General features: G+C 45.4%; 1 protein-coding gene across 2 annotated transcripts in view; it reads right to left on the bottom strand.

The window, feature by feature from the left end:
* Positions 1-5,518: 5,518 nt before the first annotated feature.
* Positions 5,519-22,582, bottom strand: part of LOC127638653 (anoctamin-3-like) — a 208,802-nt gene continuing 191,738 nt past the window's right edge. Inside the window, exons 21-26 of one of the 2 annotated variants that reach the window (XM_052120275.1) lie at positions 21,201-21,346; positions 20,898-21,050; positions 11,307-11,454; positions 10,376-10,462; positions 10,174-10,279; positions 5,519-7,304 (exon numbers count right to left, since the gene is read on the bottom strand). In XM_052120275.1, the coding sequence (XP_051976235.1) occupies positions 7,122-7,304; positions 10,174-10,279; positions 10,376-10,462; positions 11,307-11,454; positions 20,898-21,050; positions 21,201-21,346 (823 nt within the window). In that variant the 3' untranslated portion in view covers positions 5,519-7,121. Of the gene's footprint in view, positions 7,305-10,173; positions 10,280-10,375; positions 10,463-11,306; positions 11,455-20,897; positions 21,051-21,200; positions 21,347-22,582 lie in introns of those variants that run through there. The other variant, XR_007969884.1, reaches the window with a different exon arrangement.

Raw genomic sequence — 22,582 nt, 5'->3', positions numbered from 1 at the left:
ACTGAACCAGACTGAGAGACCATTTAAAGGCTCAGGAACCCTTTGCAGGTGTTTAGCTGATTAGAATGTGACACTTTGAGCCTACAATACTGAACCTTTTCACAATATTCTAATTTTCTGAGATTCTGAATTTGGGGTTTTCATAAGCTGTAAGCCATAATCATCAAAATTATATCAAATCAAGGCTTGAAATATCTTACTTTGCTTGTAATGAGTCTATATAATATATTAGTTTCACCTTTTAAGTTGAATTACTGAAATTAATGAACTTTTGCACGATATTCTAATTTTTCGAGTTTCACCTGTATACTGTTCACTCACTGAGCACTTTATTAGGAACATCTGTAAGCCTACTAATTCATGCAATTATCTAATCAGTCAATCATGTGGCAGCAGTGCATTGCATAAAATCATGTGGATACAGGTCAGCAGCTTCAGTTAATGCTCACATCAACCATCAGAATGGGGAAAAATGTGATCTCAGTGATTTCAAATGTGGCATAACGGACTGTTCCCCTTCTGTCACTCTCTCGACGTTGTGTCAATATAGTGACTCTAGGGATCTTGACAGCCCCGAACACCTCTATTCTTTTGAGAAAAGGCCAATGAGAATTGGCGAGTGGAATTTGCATGCCACTCCCCCGGACATACGAGTATAAAAGGAGAAGGAATGCCCACTCTCATTCAGAGTTTTTCTTCAGAGCCGAGTGGTTGTACTATCAGCGTGCTGAATACTACTGCTGTTCCCTTCACCTCTTAAGAAGCGTATGCAGTTGGATATACGGCGCATTTCCAGAGGCTTTCTCTCCTTCTGCACGACGAGTGCAGATTTCGCCCATGGGTGCTTCGACAGTGCTAAAAGAGTATATATTCCAGCTAAAGAGTATATTTTCTCTATTAGAGCACACACATTGATGTTGAATGTCTTATTAAAGATGCGTCTTTATAAAGATGCCTTTCCGTCTTTGTGTGATTCCTGGATGTGGATGTTATTTCTCCACCTAGGCGCTGCCATACGTCTCTGGGCAGCAATCACACTGAGGCAGCATTTGTGGATGGTTCATGTTCTCATTGCAAGAATATGACCATAGCAACGTTTCGGTCGTGGCTTTCCTTCTTCCAAAACGGGAAAGCCACTCTAGCCCCCCCCCCACTCGAGAGGTCCTTCTCAGTCACTAACCTGTCCTATGCCAGATACGCAGAGAAAGGTAAGTGCTTTGAGGTTCCCCTCAGCACAGCCACCTCGGGACGAAGCAACGCTCCTCAACGTGGCATCACCTGTTCCTCCCCACCACGAGGCCCCACCTCCAGGTATGTCAGACGCGATCATCCATTTAGCATGGCTAGAGCTTTCCAACCCATCCAGTGGCAGGCCAGGACCATCTGACTCAGCTATGCAATTCAGTTCTCCAGGCACCTGCCCCGGTTCAGCGACATCCGCTTCACTTCAGTGAAGGGTGAGAAAGCCGCCACCCTCCGAGCAGAGAATGCTACCCTTCTTTACAAGGGCGCGATAGAGCCTGTTCATCCAGCCAGGGTTCTACAGCCCTTACTTCATCATACCAAAGAATGGCGTTAGGTTGCGGCCAATCAAGGACCTGTGAATTCTGAACCGGGCCGTACACAGACTCCCGTTCAAGATGCTATGCAAAAACACATTTTGACATGCATCCGGCATCAAGATTGGTTTGCGGCCGTAGACCTGAAGGATGCGTACTTTCAATTATCAGATTTATCTAGACATAGACCTTTCCTACAATTTGCTTTCGACGGCCGGGCATATCAGTACAAGGTCCTCCCCTTCAGCCACTCCCTGTCCGCTGGCATCTTCACCAAAGTTGCACAGGCAGCTCTTGCCCCATTAAGGGAAGTGGGTGTCTGCATACTCAACTACCTCCATGAAAGGCTGATTCTAGAACACTCTTGAGAGTTGCTGTGCGTGCTCTGGGACCTGGTGCTCAGGCACCTCAGCCGTCTAGGGCTTCGGGTCAACTGGGAAAAGAGCAAGCTCTCCACAGTTCAGAGCATCTCTTTCTCTGTATGGAGTTAGACTCTGTCTCAATGATAGCATGCCTCACAAGTGAGCATGTGCAGTCAGTGCTGAACTGCCTGAAGTCATTCAGACAGAGGACAGCGGTTCAACACTTTCAGTGGCTCCTGGGGCATATGTCTTCCTCAGCCTTCCTGGTCATGAGACATCTGAGACCGCTTCAACACTGGCTTCAGACTGGAGTCCTGAGATAGGCATGGCGCCGCGGCACACAGTGGGTCGCTCTGCTGCCACTTATTCAGCCCATGGACAGACCTCATGTTTTTGCGGGCAGGAGTTCCCCTACAACAGGTGTCCAGACGTGTCGTGGTCACCACAGACACTTCCAAGTTGGGCTGGGACACCGTGTGCAACAGGTATGCAGCTGCTGGTTCCTGTACAGGACCGCGACTGGGTTGGCACATCAACTGCCTAGAGTTGCTGGCTATACTGCTCACCCTGCGGAGGCTATTGCCATTGATCCTGGTCAAGCATGTGTTGGTCCGGTCAGACAACACAGCGACATAGCAAACATAAATCGCCAAGACAGCGCACGCTCTCTTCACATGTCTCAACTGGCAGCCTCTCACATCCCAGGCAGCCTCAACTCTACATAGGATGCGCTGTCATGGCAGGCAATGCTCAGTGAAGAGTGGAGACTCCAAACACAGCTGGACCAGCCAATCTGGAGTCGATTCGGCAAAGCACAGTGTAACACAGTTGAAGGATGGGCAAGGAGGAGGCGAGAACCGGCTTGTCAACATAAATTATATTTTAATGAGAAACTCAAAAACACATAAACAAACACACATGACGGACATGTCCGTAATTCTCTCTCTCTCGAACAATCGTCACCGGCCACCTTTATCCCTCGCGCGCCTCATCAGGCTGATTGGGGACCGGGCGCGCGATATTCCGACCGGCCCCGCCCCCCTCCGCTCCACACACAGGTAGACCTGTTCACTTCCCGGGAATCCTCCCACTGTACGCTCTGGAATTCCCTGATGGGAGCCCCCCTCAGGATAGACGCGCTGGCACACAGCTGGTCCCAGGGGCTGCGGAAATATGCAATCCTCCCTAGTGAGCCTACTTGCACAAACCCTGTGCAAGGTCAGGGAGGACAGGGAACAAGTCACCCTTGTGGCCCCATATTGGCCCACCCAGACATGGTTCTCAGACCTCATGCTCCTCGTGACATCACCTACCTGGCAGATTCCCTTGTGGAAGGACCTTCTTTCTCAGGGCTGGGGCACCATCTGGCACCCACGCCCAGACCTCTTGGACAGGATGTGGAAGACCTAAGTGGCCTACCATCAGCAGTGGAAGACACAAACACTCAGGCCAGAGCTCCCTCTACCAGGCAACTTTATGCCCTGATGTGGCGCTTGTTCGCAAACTGGTGTTCTTCTTGAGCTGAAGACCCCCAGAGATGTGCAGTCGGGTCAGTGCTTTCCTTCATGCAGGAGAGGCTGGAGGGTCTGCTGTCCCCCTCCAAGTTGAAGGTATATGTAGCCACTATAGCAGCTCACCATGATGCAGTGGACAGTTAGTCACTAGGGAAGCATGGGCTGGTCATCAGGTTCCTCTGAGACTGAATCCTCCCAGGCCACGCCTCTTTCCCTCATGGGATATCTCCTCAGACCTCCTGGGCCTTCGGGGAGCCCACTTTGAGCCGCTAGATTAATTCGAGCTGATAGCCCTCTCCTTGAAGATGGCCCTCTTTATTGCGCTCACCTCCATCAAGAGGGCTGGGGACCTGCAAGCATTTTCTGTCAGTGACACTTGCCTGGAGTTTGGTCCGACAGATTCTCACATGATCCTGAGACCCCAGCCGGGCTATGTGCCCATGGTTCCCACGACCCCCTTCAGGGATCAGGTGATGAGCCTGCAAGCGCTTCCCTGTGAGGAGGCAGACCCAACCCTGTCATTGCTGTGTCCGGTGCATGCTTTGCGCACCTACTTGGATTGCATGCAGAGCTTTAGACACTCTGAGCAGCTCTTTGTCAAATAGTGGAAAGGGAGTGCTGTCTCCAAACAGAGGCTTGCCCACTGGATATTGGATGCCATCGCTCTGGCATACCAGTTCCAGGCCGTGCCCGCCCCTTTGGGAATACGAGCACACGCTACTAGGAGTGAGGCATCCTCATGGACACTGGCCCATGGCACCTCTCTAGCAGACATCTGCAGAGCAGTGGGCTGGGTTACACCCAAAACCTTTGCAAGATTTTACAATCTCCAGGTTGATCTGGTTTTGTCAGGTATAAACAAATAGAGTTTGGTAATACGGAACAACTGGCCGGGTGTATCACTTGCATATAGCACCCTTCCCCTCCCCTCCCAGTTGAGTTCACGAAGTCGTGGACCCTGGATGTCCTTCCTCCCTAGACCTGTGGCTCGCAAATTCAGCTGAGGATTTCGTATATCTATAGGAACCCCTTGTGTCACTACATCGACTCAATGTCAAGTGAGTGACAGATGGGTAACATCTTGGTTACTGTCGTATCCTCTGTTCCCTGATGGAGGGAATGAGACATTGTGTCCCTCTTGCCACAACACTGTACTAGCCGCTGAAATGGCCGGACCTTGTCTCAGCTCCTCAGCACAAAACCTGAATGAAAGTGGCCATTCCTTCTCCTTATACACCTGTATGTCCGGGGGAGTGGCATGCAAATTGCTCACCAATTCTCATTGGCCTTTTCTCAAAAGAATAGAGGTGTTCCAATAAAACATCCAATAAGCGCCATGAGATGAGAGGTAAAAAGAGAATAGCCAGACTGGTTCGAGCTGACAGGAAGGCTATGGTAACTTGGATAACCACTCTGTACAATTATCGTGAGTAGAAAATCCAGAATGCACAACACATCGAACCTTGAGGCGGATTGGCTACAACGGCAGAAGACCATGTCGGGCACTTTATTAGAATCATCGTGTTCCTAATGAAGTTCTAAGTGAGTGTATACTGCTGTAAAAAATGTTTTACTAACTACAAATTACTTCTACAGTGTAATTAGATTACTGTACTAATTACTCTGTCTGAAAAGTAATTTAGTTACATATTACTAATGAATAAAAACCCATATCGACCTCGACCAGATGAACAATACAAGGATAGACATGAAACTGTTCTTTCAATTCTTTCAAATAAATTATATAAAATCACATAAATTATTCTTGAACTTGCCAAAGTATTTAAGGGGGCTTGTTAAATGATAAAAACATACATTTTAACATCAGGAGATACATTTCTATCTTAAAATCACTATTGTTTTATAAAGAATTATTCTATAGTCTATACAGTATTTCATGCGATTACATCAGGAGTAATTTCTAAAAAATGAAGAATAATCCCTTATTAAATTAAAGTAATTTAATTACAGTAATTAATTAGTAATGCATTACACTCAACTCTGCATACTACATTTATTACAATGTGTAATTAACATATAAATTATAATTATACTGAAGAAGTAGTACTGGTAGTATGGTAGTGCTGAATTCCGAACATAGTTGTTTTGTGCTCAGGTGAGTGAGCACAAACGGCAGCATTAGGAGGAAGCTACACTCATTACAAAGCTCACATTCATTACAAAACCAGGCATCTGGACAAAGACATAGTCTTTTACAAAAACAAGTTAATTAAAAAGATGAAAAACAAAGAAAGAACATGCTATTTGAAAGAAACAACATGCATGTTATTTTGCCAAAACTTGTTATTCATTTTTTTCATTTGCCTTGAAAAATTATGCATTGTATTGAAACATTTGTAAATCTGAATATCTTTTCATGGCGATATATTACATAAAAATGTAATTTGCATAAACAAAGTCTACTGATTTTTATTTGGTAACCATAATTAGAAACCACTTTTGTAACAAGAATCATAATGCGAGATGCTGGCAAGCGAAGACAGAGGGCATCAGTTAGTATCTGTAAATATGTTGGTAAGGTAAAAATTTTCACATTTTTGTTTCATTTTCAAGTTTACAAGCAGAAAACAGAAACTTCAACGCCCTTCATCTGCATTGTTCACAATCCAACTAGCTCTCCATTCCCATTTAAAATTATGACAGGAGAGAGCAGTGCCTCTGCAGGCAATTCTGGGAAGGACATGTGTTCAGCGAAAGATTGCACATATTCCAAACCTTTCGAAAAGATGATGACTCATCTCACACAACACCAATTTTTTTCCAATTAGATGCGCTTGAGAATGAGGATGTCCAGATTACCACCTGTAAGTGACTAGCAAGCTCTCCGATATAGGGTTGCCAAATTTTAACCACACAAACACTTGTGTGAGTGCTATTTTGAGTGCTTCAATATGGAATGGGGGCCGCAAATTATGTAATGCATTCAGTACGGGAGGTATTGGCATCCAACCGGAGGTGAGCGTTTTGCTGCTAATATGTGGGACACCATAATTTCAGCCAAAACATGGAACATCCCTACTAATATGGGACAGTTGAGAACTCTAATATGATATGTCCCATCCCAATTTACTGTTTCTTAGGAAATACGTCAACACAGAAAATGCTAGTCAAACAATTTTACAGGGTCTTTAACTTTTCAGAAAAACACACTCGGATCCCTTGACTAATGAGCATTTTAGAGAGGCAGGTCCAGTTGTGCTTTCGTAAATCCTTTTTACTGTATTCCCACTTGATTTCAAACATTTCTCTTTCCATAATTTGAAACCAGATCTTACGAATTCCTATCCATGAAGTGCTCTGTGAGAGTAGTGTGTAAATGCCCTCAGCAGGATGAAATATGGATTAATGGAGATCTCAAGCAGGCGTCATGTGACCTCTTTGGTTCACAGCACAGCTGCCGACTCCAGACCCTAAAGGCCCAAAGATCAGGTTTTGACTTCTCCACCATGTTTTAGCACAGCAATGAAAATCTGAAGTGGGGAGCCCATGCATGAGTCAATTAAGCTAGCGATCAAAGGCCGCAGAATGGTTGATCATGAGCCTTTGTGTTTTTCTCATGCTGCAGGGGAAGTTGCATCGTTCGTTTGCCACTCTCGAGTCTTGGGGTGTTTTCGTGGGTGGTGTACATAGGTCTCCAGTGGGTTTGTAACAATGAACAGGCAGGACTAAGGCCACTCGTGGTGATAACGTTTGCCATTCTTTTTCCGTTGTTTCTGCAGGTGCTCAAGTTCTGTCTCATACATCATCTCCTGCATTAGATATTTCTCTCTGCGCATGCGGTCACACAGGTCTTTTGGCATGTCTGGAATCATGTGAGCTATGAAGGTCTTAATGCCAAACACCAGGTGCTAAAAATGGAGAACACAAAAGAAAGAAATTCAGCCATAAACCTGACATAAACGTATGAATGCTGGAGAGGAGCTAATTACAACTAGAGCATATAATTCAATATAATTTCAATATAATTCAGGGTTCTGGCTAGATGTTAACCCTCACTTTCTGATGGCAAAAAGTCTTGTGAGACATTTCATACGCTGTTTATTTGGAGTCTAACAGAAACCCTACACTCTCAGAAACCACTCAGAAGTCCACTCAAGTGGACCTTTTTGTACCTCTAGATACTCTAGAATTTTTTTAACTATTTTGGTGCATTTATATAATTATAATAATTAAATACTCAGAGCACTTTACATAGTTGCGGGGGAATCTACACAACCTCCACCAGTATGCAGCTTCCTGGATGATGTGGCGGCAAAAATAGTGTGCTTGAACGTCCACCACACACCAGCAATTGGTGGCGAAGAGAATACAATGATGTAGCCAGTTCATATACACAGATGAGCCAAAACATTATGACCACCCACAGGTGAGGCAAATAATGTTGATAATCTCCTAACAAAGCCATATTTCAAGGTCTGGGTAGATTAGATACTAACCAAACAATCAGTTCTCATAGTCAACATGTTGAATGCAGGAGAAATGAGCAGGAGTAAATACCTGAGTGACTTTGACAAAGGGCACATTTTTATGGCCAGAAGGCTGGGTCAGAGCATCTTTTAAATAGCAAGCAGTGATGAGAAACTGCAGACAATGGTCCGAGGAAGGAAGAACCGGCAACAGGGTGTTGGGCGCCCAAGGCTCATCTATGTGCAAAGGCAACTAAGGCTATCCCGTCTGGTCCGAACTGACAGAAGGTCTACTGTGGCCCAAGACAACACACAGTGCATCGCACCCTGCTGCGCATGGGGCTGTGTAGTCACAGACCATTCAGGGTGCCCATGATGACCCCTGTTCACCATCGAAAGTGCCATCAATGGGTACACGAGCATCTGAACTTGGAGCAGTGGAAGAAGGTCACCTGGTCTGATGAGTCACATTTTCTTTTACATCATGTGGACAGCTGTGACGTGCAGACCTTTTACCTGGGGAAGTGATGGCACCAGGATGCACTGTGGAAAGACGACAAGCCGGTAGAGGGAGTGTGATGCTCTGGGCAATGTTCTGCTGGGAAACCCTGGTATGGCCATTCATGTGGATGTCAGTTTGACATGTTTCACCTTCCTAAACATCATTGCAGACCAGGTATACCCCTTAATGGCAATGGTATACTCTGATGGCAGTGGCATCTTTCAGCAGGATAATGCGCACTGCCATGCTGCACACATTGTTTGGGTCTGGTTTGAGGAACATGATGAAGAGTTCAAGGTGTTGCCTTGGCCTCCAAATTTCCCATATCTTAATTCGATTGAGCATCTGTGGGATGAGCTGGACCAACAAGTATGATGCACGGTGACTCCACCTCGCACCTTACTGGACTTGAGGGATCTGATGCTAAAGTCTTGGTGCCAGATTTCACAGGACATCTTCAGGGGTCTTGTAGAGTCCATGCCAGCCATGCCAGCTGTTTTGGCAGTATTCTAGGCATGTGGTCATAATAGTTTGACTCATCAGTGTAAATTTGGGGTAATCAGGAAGACATGATGGATACATGCCTGCCGGCCTCACTGCTACTGATCACTACATTTATTGATTTAGTCAATTAATAGATTTTAGGAGCAAAAGGATAAAATGGGAAATTAAATAAAAAATCAATAATCTAAGGTCAACCCTGGTTATCTGCAGGTATGGTTGTACTTAAAACACATGACTACAAACAATAACTAGAATGAAATGACAAACATACTAGTGATGTTGCTGATACAAAAATAAATTTTGGTTGTTGGAACATACTCGCCACTTACCAACATAGAAAAATAATAATGTTGCCATGACAAATATGGGAATCACAAAGTTATGTCAGCGCAAAGTTATTTAAATATGTCGCAGTGAAGATCATGGTACGGTCTGGTTCCAGCTTTACAATGTAACAGTGTTTGGCCATTGGAATGTTGCCACAACGAATAGGGGAATCACAAAGTTATGTTGGTGCAAAGATATTTGTACATTACTGTGACGAATATGGTTCAGTCTGGTAAAGTGTTCACAATGCAACAGTGTTATAATAGCTTGTGGTGTATTTAACTACTTTATAGAAGGCTAGTTTAATGTAACTTTACTACTTGAAATTGTGAATAGTTTGTAGCTTTACAGGCTAAGGTTTTACAGTACCTTTCAAAGTAACCTCCCACAGAATTCTTAATCACTGATTTTTTTTTACATGGACACCAGAAAGCTGTTTATTGCAAGAAAGCTGCTTAAGTCACAAAAGTTGTACAGTGTAACAGGCATACTCTTTACCCGTGTACACATGCTTTCCCCACAGCAATGTAATTTTCCCATGATGCTGTTTTTGCTCTCTGTTGCTTCACTTTATTTTCAAACGTCTCACAGTTGCTTTTGTGTTTGTTTCCCTTCCGTTGTGATCTGCCGTGACATTGCGCTGCAATAGTGGGGTTTCCCTCTCATGTCATACTCTGGAAAGAAATCCACTATTGCATTTACATGGCCATATAAGCTGCATACTCTGGCAGAAAGTAAGGTGTGTTAAAACACTTTCTCTTAATCCCTTTAATGGTGTAATGAAAACAGTGTTCATGTTTTTATGGTGTATAAGAAAGCCGCTTTCTGCAAAAAAAACTTTAATAAAACATTAAAAATTGCACGTTAATGCAGTCAGCTTCTTTCCTCCACTTATTTTGGACTAAATTAATAAAAATTTTAAGAACGGTTCTGTTTAAATTAATCAGATCAGATTGTAAATATCAAAGAAACACTAGCCTCAAAGACGATGATGAAGGCGAGTCTGGCAGCCAGAACGTGCCAGAACTGCAGAGTGAACTCGTAAGGTTCAGGACTCCACGGAGGCGCTCTGTAATCCCGATACCTACAGAGGGGAATGAGAAAACTCCAGATATAGTCAACAACCAACCACTGGCATATAAAACTATCACATACCTGTTTGACCTGAGTTTGACCATACCTGCAGTATCTTGCCTGATAACTTCCATTTTTTAGTTCACTCATATCAAAAACAGACAAGCTGTTGTTCAAGTATCCTCTCAGACATCTGTGTAAAGATGCAAAAAACACAACAGTATTTAATGGCAAAATGTGGATTCATGTGGATAGAGCAATTAGATTTAGTGGTGCTTTCTAAAGCAAACCTCACTTTTACAGCTAAGCTCATTCTTGGGGATTATAAAAAAACATCTGACCCCAAGAATTAAACTTTGGCACATCCCAAAACATTAGTGCTATGAACAGTTATGATACATCAACTCCTGTGGATTGTTGTGTTACTTGCTATTACACTACTGCAAGTTCAAGAGCTTGGACTAGTGCACTTACACAGACTTTCATTGAAGGTGGATGTAAAGCGATATTCACACGGCCACCTAAATATGTTGTAGACCTCACACAAGACCCCAAAGTATGACTCCAAAAGTCATGGATAGTAACACAAGTCATGGACATTTCTAAAGCGACTATACATTTTTCTAGTTATGCTTTGCTCTAAAATATTTCATACCTAAAAGTTGCTCTTGCTTAGAATTTGTGCAAGACATGGTGATGTACGATTTGTGAGCGAAAACTTCTTGAGTCTGTTCATTTCAGGTAATTGGTCAAAGTGATCCACAAATCTGTCTCTAATTCAGTATGAATCAAAATATTTTTTTAATCAGTTTCCAGAAATCAAAAAGACAGGAAATGTCATTGAAATTTCTTGGAAATTCATTGGTCAAAAGGGGTGGGAACCCTGAAACTGGAAGCAAGGCTGTATCTAGGCAGCCACTTCTCCTAAAATCCCTACCAGGGATGCTAACACAATAAATCTATTTAACCTTTCAATGTGCAAGCCATTAATGTTCTTGGCCCTGTAATTACTACTTGCAACTTTTTTAAGGTCTTACTTCTCATGCCGGTAACCACGGTCCACACAGGGGCCATATTTGAAAGCAAAGACAAAGCGAGGAATGTAGTCTGAAGTGATAGCGATGACGAAGGCATTTGTTATGACAGCCACAACTCCAATTCCCTCCAGGATACCATGCCATATACCTAATTCAGCCAAAACAAGCCATCAAAATTAATATTCTATCAATTAAATAGCAGCCCCAAAACTGTTTGGACACTTAAGCCACACTTCAAATTTTCAGAATGTCATTGCATTACGCAATTTAGCGGCCGGCCGATATATCGCTGAGGATGATAAACTGAACTTTATAAATATCAGCATCAGCAGAAATATTTTCCAGTTTGGTTGATTTGCTTCTTAAGGCCACGAGGGTGCAGATAATTGCCTGTGTGCATGTGAAGTGTCTAAAACATCTAAACGACCAGTCACGATTCATTTTCTTGTTACGTGCCATCGTGTTACTACAATAATAGAACAGTGTGCAACACAGTGTCATTTAAACGGTCCATATATCAGAGCTGCGATAGACGTGATTGAGCTCATAATGTGAAAGTGCTGACTTGTTTCATTCTCTCTTCAACATTTCCCTGTATTTTGTCTAATGATAAAAAGACAAATATCACATTTCTATCATATACCGTCTGCAAATATGCTGATGTCTTATTTAAACAGATGTCTGTTTACGAACAGGGTTGGGAAGGTTACATTTAAAATGCATTTCACTACAGATTACAGATTACCTGCTGAAAAATATAATTTGTTATGTATTACGTTAGATTACTCAAGGTCAGTAACGTAATCTAAATACTTTTGATTACTTCATCAGCACTGGCAGATTTATTTACTTGTTTTGGCTATAAATAAGTTAATAACAAGTAAAAAGAGAAAAATCTGCCATTATAGTAAAACTCATTAAAATATATTCTCGAAAGAAGTCCAAAATATCTTATGCTTCTAAAACAAAATAAAGCAAATGTATCTTGTTTTAAGGATTTTTCAATATTTTTACAGGAAAATAATAAAGAATTCTCATCAAGAATAAGGTTTGTGTTGTACTTCATTGCCCTAATACAGTATCAAATGTCTTACTACAGAGAAAAAAGTTATGATCTAACATGGACTTTCTTGATTAAAATAAAAATTATATATATAATCATGCCTGGGAAAAGGTGCATGTAAAAGTACCTTAACATAAAGGTAAATATTCACATGTCAGTTTACACAAGGTTTACTATTTCTGCTGCACCAAACTTAATTCAAAACCCTCCAGTGTGTACACAGCCACATCTTCTTTTAATCGCATCATTTATATGGATAAATGTTTTCCAACTGAATAGACTAAATACTAAATTAAACAAATACCAATAAAATGCAAAGTAATCTTTTCAGTAAACAAAATACTTTTGGAATATAACTGTATTCTAATTACCAACTATTTAAACAAACTGTAGTGGATTATAGTTACTAATATTTTGTTTTTTAAACATGTAATCCAGTTACTCCCCAACCCTGTTCACGAACCTCACAAAAATCCAGTGTTTTCTTCCCGCCGAGAGCTCATCTAATATCTTCCCCTGAAGCGTGTATTCCATCATCCAGAATTAAAGCATCAGGATCATAAGTTCCTCTGATTTATAAATCATGACGTTCGGTCCGTTACTATCCAAGCAGACAATCTGAGATTTCAGCTCATGCTGGAGCCGCACAAGTGCTTGAGTGCAACTTCAAGCTAAAAGTGCTTCACGTGTGCTGTGAGTAAATGTCTTATTCTCTATGCACTGTATAGTATGTACTATTGTTTTGATGAAAATATGATTAACAATACGCACATGCCATCTTAGGGTTCGAGACTAATGTGTATACTTTTATTCCCATTTCTTCATGTGCAAATATATTACTAAAATGTGATGACTAATCAGAAATCTGAAGAAACTGCTAACTTCTATTTCAAATACAATACTATTTTTCAAGATTCTTTTTTACTGAAATTGAGTAAATAATATGCTAAAAAGTGTATACATTTTTATCAATTTTATGTTTATGTTATTTATATATATTAATTTATGTGATTTATCAACATTGGATCGGCCTATTCTCTGGATATCGGCATCGGCCATCAAAACCCCATATCGGTTGATCACAAAAAAAAATACAATTAAATTAAAGCAAATGTTCTCCACAAACAAATGATGCTAGAGCTTTTCTCAAAACTAACTACACTTTTCTGAGCCATTTTTGTATAACTTAACCAACCTATGTTCAGGTGATTTGTAGTAGATGAAGTTAGTGACCATCAAGTTCACACAGGTGTCCTAGCAGTGTAACCAAATCGTCTAGGATATGGATGTAACCTCCGTTCCCTGATGGAGGGAACGAGACGTTGTGTCGGAGAAGCGACACTAGGGGTCTCTCTTGAGCACCAAATATACCTCTGATCCATTGAAAAAAGGCCAATGAGAAGTTGGCAGTCAGTATTTGCATACCCCGCCCCCGGACATACGGGTACAAAGGCGAGGCAAATATTAGAGTTCATTCAGGATTTTCTTTTCTCTCTATGTTTCTCGCATAGAGCAATAGACAGCTGGGGCCCTTACACGCACTGAGGGAAGGGGGTCTTACCCAATTCTTCCAGGGGGGAAAAGACCCTGCGGAGACCACCCCTGCCCAACTGGGGAGGTACGGTGGTGAATACATCACATGTGTTTTTAGGCGACACGTGGAAGTGGCGCGGTGGCAGATCCAGCCTCAGTGACGGTGGAGTTGCTACACACGGCGACCGGGGGGCAGCCGAAACTTACCCATGAAAAACGCGGGTCTGCTCGTAAGGGGACCGTATCGCAGAAAATACACAGAGGGGGAGTCCGCGTAGGAGTCCCTACTCTGTGGAGCACCTATTCCAGTACAGGGTAGATCTGAGTACCCGCAGTGGATTGGGTTGGCAAGTTCCTCCGCCGAACTGCGGACCCATGAGGGCTAGGGAGGAAGTCCCAAGTCTCCTGGGAAAAAAGACGCACTGTTTTACCTCAAGCAAGGGAAAGGGCGTATATGCAAGCGATTCACCCGGCCAGCCCATCAGCGTGTTACCGAGTTCTACTGGCTCGGACCTGAGAAAACACAGGATGAAACTGACTCAACCCTGAGATTGTAGTCTCTCGTAAAGGTGTTGGGTGTCGCCCAACCCGCTGCTCTACAAATGTCTGCCAGGGAGGTATCCTTGGCCAGTGCCCACGAGGACGCAACACTCCTTGTCAAGTGAGCTCGGACCCGCAAGGGGGGGGGGGGCACGGCCTGGGTGTGATAAGCCAACGAAAAGGCAACTACAACCCAGTGGGAAAGCCTCTGTTTGGAGACAGCGTTTCCTTTCCGCTGTCCCCCAAAGCATACAAAGAGCTGCTCAGAGCGTCTAAAGCTCTGCGTGCGGTCCAGGTAGGTACGCAAAGCACATACCGGACACAGCAACGAAGGGGCTGGGTCTGCCTCCTCCCGGGGCAGCGCTTGCAGGTTCACTACCTGGTCTCTGAAGGGCGTGGTAGGAACCTTGGGCACATAGCCTGGTCGCGGTCTTAGGATAACATGAGTGTCTGCCGGACCAAACTCCAGGCAAGTGTCGCTGACAGAGAACGCTTGCAGGTCCCCGACCCTCTTGATGGAGGCGAGCGCGATCAGTAGGGCAGTCTTAAGAGAGAGGGCCCTGAGTCCAACTGATTCTAGCGGCTCGAAGGGAGGTCTCTGGAGGCCCGCGAGGGCTACCGAGAGGTCCCAGGAGGGGAACAGGCTTGGCCGGGAGGGATTTAACCTCCGGGCACCTCTTAGGAACCTGATGATTAAGTCGCGCTTACCAAGGGACTTGCCGTCTACTGCGTTGTGGTGAGCTGCGATAGCAGCGACATACATCTTTAGGGTGGAAGGGGACAGCCTACCCTCCAGCCTCTCTTGCAGGAATAAGAGCACTGACCTAACTGCGCACCTCTGTGGGTCTTCCGCCCTGGAAGAACACCAATCTGCGAACAAGCGCCACTTCTGGGCGTAAAGCTGCCTGGTAGAAGGGGCTCTGGCTTGGTTGATCGTGTCTACGACGGTAGGTGGTAGACCAGCTAGATTTCCGCATCCCGTCCAGGGACCAGACGTGGAGTTTCCAAAGGTCTGGATGCAGATGCCAGAGTGTGCCCTGCCCCTGAGAAAGAAGGTCCTTCCTCAGGGGGATTCGCCAGGGAGGGGCTGTTGCGAGGAGCACAAGGTCCAAGAACCAGGCCCGGTTGGCCAGTAGGGAGCCACTAATATGACTTGCTCCTCGTCCTCCCTGAACTTGCACAGCACCTGTGCAAGAAGGCTCACTGGGGGAAATGCATACTTGCGTAGCCCTGTGGGCCAGCTGTGCGCCAGCGCATCTGTCCCAAGGGGAGCCTCTGTTCGGCTGTACCAGAGCAGGCAGTGGGAGGTCTCTCGGGAGGCAAGCAGGTCTACCTGGGCTCTTCCAAACCGTTCCCAAATCAGCTGGACCGACTGGGGGTGGAGCCTCCACTCTCCGCTGGGTAAGCTTTGTCATGACAGTGCGTCCGCTACCACATTGAGCTTGCCGGGAATGTGAGTGGCACGCAGCGACCTGAGTCGATGGGCGAGTCGTGACATGTGGCGAGAGCATAGGCCGCCTTGGCGATTTATGTACGCTACCGCAGTGGTGCTGTCTGACCTGATTAGGACGTGTTTGTCTCGAATTAATGGGAGAAACCGCCACAGGGCAAAGAAGACAGTCAACAACTCTAGGCAATTGATATGCCAGTGCAGCGGGGCACCTCTCCAACGGCCCGCGGCTGCGTGCCCTTTGCACACGGCGCCCCAACCCAATCTGGAGGCGTCGTTAGTGACCAGGACGCGTCGGGACACCTGCTGCAGGGGCACTCCTGCCCGTAGAAAGCAGAGGTCTGTCCAGGGTTTTAGTATTTTTCGGCAGGCAGGGGTGATTGTCACACGGTGCGTGCCGTGGCGCCATGCTCGTCTCGGGACTCAAGTCTGAAGCCAGTGCTGAATCGGTCTCATATGCATCAACCCCAGCGGCGTGGTCGCGGTGGAGGATGCTATATGCCCCAGGAGCCTCTGGAAGAGTTTTAGAGGGACCGTAGTGCCTGGCCTGAATTTGGTGAGGCATTTCAGCACCGACTGCACACACTCGCAGGTGAGACATGCGGACATTGAGACTGAGTCTAACTCCATGCCGAGAAAGGAGATGCTCTGGACCGGGGTGAGCTTGCTCTTTTCTTGGTTGACCTGAAGCCCCAAGCGGCTGAGGTGCCTGAGCGCCTGGTCTCTGTGAACGCATAGTAACTCTCGGGAGTGGGCTAGTATGAGCCAGTCGTCGAGGTAATTGAGTATGCGGATGCCGGCTTCTCGGAGCGGGGCAAGAGCTGCCTCTGCGACTTTTGTGAAGACGCAAGGGGACAGAGACCTGCCGAAGGGGAGGACTTTGTACTGAAACGCCTGGCCGTCGAACGCGAACCGTAGAAAGGGTCGATGTCACGGCAAAATTGAGACGTGGAAGTACACGTCCTTCAGGTCTACCGCTGCGAACCAATCTAGATGCTGGATGCTTGTCAAGATACACTTGTGCATGAGCATTTTGAACGGGAGTTTGAGCAGCGCTCGATTGAAAACTCGCAGGTCCAAGATTGGTCGTAAGCCGCCGCCTTTCTTGGATACAATGAAGGGCTGTAGAAACCCTTCTTCATTTTGGTTGGAGGGACAGGCTCTATCGCGTCTTTGAGTAGAAGAGTAGTGATCTGCGCGCGTAGGAGTTTGGCATGTTGGCTGTGCACTGCGGTAAAGCGGACGCCCGTGAAGGGGGGCGGGGGCCTGGCAAACTGAATTGCGTAAACGAGTCGGATGGTCCGGGCCAGCCAGCGAGACAGGTTGGGAAGTGAAAGCCACGCATCCAATCTCCGTGCTAGAGGCACCAAGGGGACGGTTATTTTTGACGTACCCGGCGGGGCTTCGCAGCGGGGTGGAGCAGGTAGTACGCCGTCGGGAGGCACGGACGCGCCCCGAGGCTCTGGTGCTGAGAAAAGACTCAAAGCACTTACCTTGCTCCGCACATCCGGCAGGGGACAGGTTGATGACTGAGGAGGAGGTCCTGTAGTGGCGTCCTCTGGACTCGTCAGAACCAGCTGGCCGGGGAACAGTCGTGGGGCTGAATGCGGATCTGGGGCCGCGTTCAGCATGCCGGGACTGTTGAGGCCTGGCGGCAGAGTTCCGTGAGAACGGCATTTGCGGGCCAGGTGACCCAGAGACAAAAAAGGAAATAGCTCTATTATTGAGAATGTGAGTACCGCAGCCCCCGTTAGGGGGTGTGGCAAATGAAATTAATTCAACAAAAGATTCTCCTCCTGGCCCCCCATCTCAGTCTCTGGGTGGGTCATCTCAGGAGCTGTTTGTTGAGGCGGAGCACCGCTTTTCTTTCTTTCTTGAAAGCCGCAGGAGGACGCCCTCGGCGAGCAGACAGGGCATGGCCCCTGGCGGCACGTTTGCGGCAGGGCAAGATGTGTGAAATAGCCTCCGTCTGTTTCTTCACCACTGAGGTTCTTCGTCAGGTGGTGTCGCCGAATGGACGTAGCTGGGAGATGGGAGCGTTTGAGAAAGCGTGCTTTGCCTACATCCTCTACTGCGACCAGGTCCAGTCCATGTGTTGAGTTTCCGGACCACAAGGGGGCCAACCACCCGAAGGTGGCGGCGCAGACGAGTCACCAACATCAGATGCCGCTGTAACGCTCTCCGATGCAGCGGTGATTATCGTCATCCAATCCCGGGAGCTCAAGGGACTGGCAGGCCGGCCGCGAAGCGGGCCGCACTCATCCCGAGCAGATGGGAGCAAGCAAGCGTGCTGGGGAGGCGGGTGGTAAGGCCACCCCATCTTTATCCCCAAATCGGCTTCATTGCCCGCGGCGCCTGCCCCAATCCCGTGGGAAAGAGGCGAGGCGCGGGGGGCTGAAGTGGCTTTCTCTCATGACAAAAGAAAGCCCCGACCGCAATGCTGCCACAGCTATGTTCTCGCACTGAGAACATAACCTTATTGGAGAGAAAATGCTCATCCCGAGCTCGGACGGAAGCCAGCAAGCATACCGGGGAGGCGGGAGGCTCGCAATGATTTACCCGGCGAACACAGCCCGTCTTTATACCCAAATCGCCTTCATCGCCCGCGGCGCCTGCCCCAATCCCGTAGGAAAGAGGCGAGGCGCGGGGGGCAGCTGAAGTGGCTTTCTCTCATGACAAAAGAAAGCCTACGACCGCAATGCTGTCATGGCTATGTTCTCGCCCTGAAAACATAGACCATTCATAAAAACGCTGCTTGCGTGTAATCGCAACCCAGGTACGCCAGGCAGCTTTTATGACCATAGGAGGTGGGGAGAAATCGACCGCATCCAGAAACTACACAGAGGCGGAAACACGTCTTTAAAAAGACGCGTCCTGAAAAGGACGTTCAACGCCGCTGTGTATTGCCCTTTTAGAGAAAATCACTCTCTTAAACAACTCTCTTAGAGTTTGGGTTTCTGCACTGTCGAAGCGCCCAGGGGCAATTGCACTGCCATGCAAGAAGGAGATATCGCCGCCGTAATGCGCCCTCAATCCAACAGCATGCAGAGCGTCAGTGGAATACTGGAACTGGTGTGATCTCACGCGAACAGCATGCACAACCATCGGCTCCGAAGAAAATTTCTGAATGAACTCTAGTATTTGCCTCGCCTTTGTACCCGTATGTCCGGGGGCGGGGTATGCAAATACTGACTGCCAACTTCTCATTGGCCTTTTTTCAATGGGTCAGAAGTATATTCGGTGCTGAAGAGAGACCCCTAGTGTCGCTTCTCTGACACAACGTGGAGAGAGCGACAGACGGGTTTAGTCATGACAACTCACAGAATTAGTTTTAAAGTAAATTAATGGATATCACAGTTAGCAGGTTTGGTCTTGGCAGAGATCTGCTTCTACTGCTGCAGTTTTTTTTTTTTTACAGAATATACACTGATGAGCCAAAACATTATGACCACATGCCTAATATACCATTGGTCCTCCATTTGCCACCAAAACAGTGCCCACCTTCCGAGGCATGGACTCTACAAGACCCCTGAAGGTGTCCTGTGGTATCTGGCACCAAGACATTAGCAGTAGATTATTCAAGTCCTGTAAGTTGCGAGGTGGAGCCGCCGTGGATCAGACATGTTGGTCCAGCACATCCCACAGATGCTCAATCGGATTGAGATCTGGGGAATTTGGAGGCCACGGCAACACCTTGAACTCTTCATCATGTTCATCAAACCATTCCCAAACAATGTGTGCAGTGTGGCAGTGCGCATTATCCTGCTGAAAGAGGCCACTATCATCAGGGAATACCATTGCCATGAAGGAGTGTACCTGGTCTGCAATGATGTTTATGTTGGTGGCACGTGTAAAATTGACGTTCACATGAATGGCCAGACACAGGATTTCCCAGCAGAACATTGCCCAGAACATCACACTCCCTCCACCGGCTTGTTGTCTTCCCACAGTGAATCGTGGTGCCATCACTTCCCCAGGTAAACGGCACACACATCCACGGCCATCCACGTGATGTAAAAGAAAACGGGACTCATCAGAAAAGTCAACCTTCTTCCACTGCTCTAAGGTCTAGTTCTGACACTTTGCATGCCCATTTAGGCGCTTTCGACTTGGACAGGGTTCATCATGGGCACTCTGACCAGTCTGCGGCTACTCAGCCCCATAGGGGGGTGCAATGCACTGTGTGTTGTGACATACCTAACCATCATTACAATTTACCACAGTAGACCTTCTGTTAGTTCATACCAAATGGGATAACCTTCGTTGCCCTTTAGCACATCGATGAGCCTTGGGCTCCGAACACCCTGTTGCCGGATTGTGGTTGGTCTCTCCTCAGACCACTGTCTGTAGGTACTCACCACTGCTGACAGGGAGCAGACCACAAGCCTTGCTGTTTCAGAGATGCTCTGACCCAGTCGTCTGGAAATAACAATATGGAGTACAGTCACTCAGGTCTTTAATCTTGCCATTCAACACATTGACTATGAGAACTGATGGTTTGCTTACCATCTAACCTACCCAGACCTTGACATGTGGCCTTGTTAGGAGATGATCAACGTTATTTGCTTCACCTATGAGTGGTCATAATGTTTTAGCTCATCAGTGTATCTCAGGATCCAAATAACCAAGATCCAAAAAAACTACATTTGAGTTGTTCCCCAACATGTCAACAGTACCTTGGTAAAATTTTGTGCTGACAGTACAAAGGAATCAGATGTTACAGCATTTGGAACTCTGGTAGCCTTTATTTATTCAAGTGTCAGATACCTCTCCAATCAAATAATTCAGGGGTTTTAATGACCTTTAGAACTGCATTGTGAAAATCTTAAGTGTGGCTTAAGTTTACAAATACTTTTTTGGGGGGGAAATGTATACCAGGACAGATAATGTTAATCAATGTAATTACTGTAATTGACACAACAAATTACCAGATTAAATGCTTTTGTGTTTTGAAATGTTTTTAGTTTGAGATAAATCAACAGGTCACGAGGCCTGAAGCACTGACCAATGTCAGTAGCGCGTGCAGGCATAGGTCTTCTCCACTGCGTGACAAACTTGTAGGCATCCAGTCGGATCTCAATGATGTTGTTGAGGAGAGCGAGTAGAGGAGCCAAAGGAAACGCAGCCACGAAGATTGTGGTGAAACCAAACTGGAGAACTTTACAGAAAGAATACACACATCAACATGTTTACGCTGAAGCAAACTAGAAAGCTTCCATTTTAATTAACAAAATGTGTACATGCAGAGTAGATAGCTTCGTTGTCAGCACATTTATATCTCACATAAGAAATAATATGGAGAACTCACCCATCTCCAGGTACTCATCCACCAGGCCGTGTGCGTTCATGGGCTGCAGGTTCCAGTCTCTGTCCCACTGCGGCAGCTCTTCATTACTGTTGTTCTGCTCTCCTGCACGCTTCATCTTACGCCGAGACCACCAGTTTTGTAGCAGTCTTGGGTGAAGAAACACATATAGAATTTGACTAAAGTTGTCGAAGAAAAGCAAAAGCCTTCCATTTCTTTGCAAACATTTAGTATAATAGTATGCACAATACTTTATGTTTCATATTCAAAAAATCATATATGGGAGGATCTTCAACAGCAATGTGGATTTTTAGAGTCTTGTTAAAACATAATACAAAAAAATACAATTATTTGTCCACTAACAATGTCCAACAGTCTATGTACATGCATCATGGGAGATTTATTCAGTTTTTGTAATTTTCTTCTGAAAGTCCTGAAATATCCCACTACAGTGTCGTTTCCAACACATCTCAGATTCCGAATTGTGTTTAATAGAATTTTGTGGTGGAAATGATGCTGGTGGATATAAGATAAGAAGGTTAATTAGCTAACACAGATTTTATCCAAAATGAACACAATAAAATCATATTTTCACACTTTTTGTGTAAACTGTCAAAGTTGACTGAAAATGAAGCCCAATAAAACCATTTTTATTGGGACAGACAGTACACTGGAGGTTAAGTTATTCACTAAATAGGGAGCAAGGGAGCATCCTATAGCTCTCTATGCAGTTAACTGCATTCACTCATAAAATCTGATCAAAAGTTGAGTTTCAGGCTCTAGATGATGTTTGGATCACTCAACATGTTTGACACACATAAGACAATGATAATCAGTACACAGATTCACCATTTATAAGGGATTATTTAATTTTAATATGGTTGGCAGTGATTGGACAATGCATCACATGTATCTGATTGGTAAAATGTTTCAGCACTGGCTATCACTTGTTTGACTGTACAAAGAGAGAAAATTTTGATTTTGTTGCAAAAGTAGAAAAAAACATTCAACATATATATATATATATGCAGTATCTCACAAAAGTGAGCACACCCCTCACATTTTTGTAAATATTTGATTATATCTTTTCATGTGACAACACTTTTCTACAATGTAAAGTAGTGAGTGTACAGTTTGTATAACAGTGTAAATTTTCTGTCCCCTCAAAATAACTCAACACACAGCCATTAATGTCTAAACCACTGGCAACAAAAGTGAGTACACCGTTGAGTGAAAATGTCCAAATTGGCCCAATTAGCCATTTTCCCTCCCCGATGTCATGTGACTCGTTAGAGTTACAAGGTCTCAGGTGTGAATGGGGAGCAGGTGTGTTAAATTTGGTGTCATTGCTCTCACACTCCCACTTGTTTAATGCTGGATAATAC

Source organism: Xyrauchen texanus, chromosome 46, assembly GCF_025860055.1.
Source record: "Xyrauchen texanus isolate HMW12.3.18 chromosome 46, RBS_HiC_50CHRs, whole genome shotgun sequence".
Taxonomy (NCBI): Eukaryota; Metazoa; Chordata; class Actinopteri; order Cypriniformes; family Catostomidae; genus Xyrauchen; species Xyrauchen texanus.
This window is presented reverse-complemented; position numbering and strand designations above follow the sequence as displayed.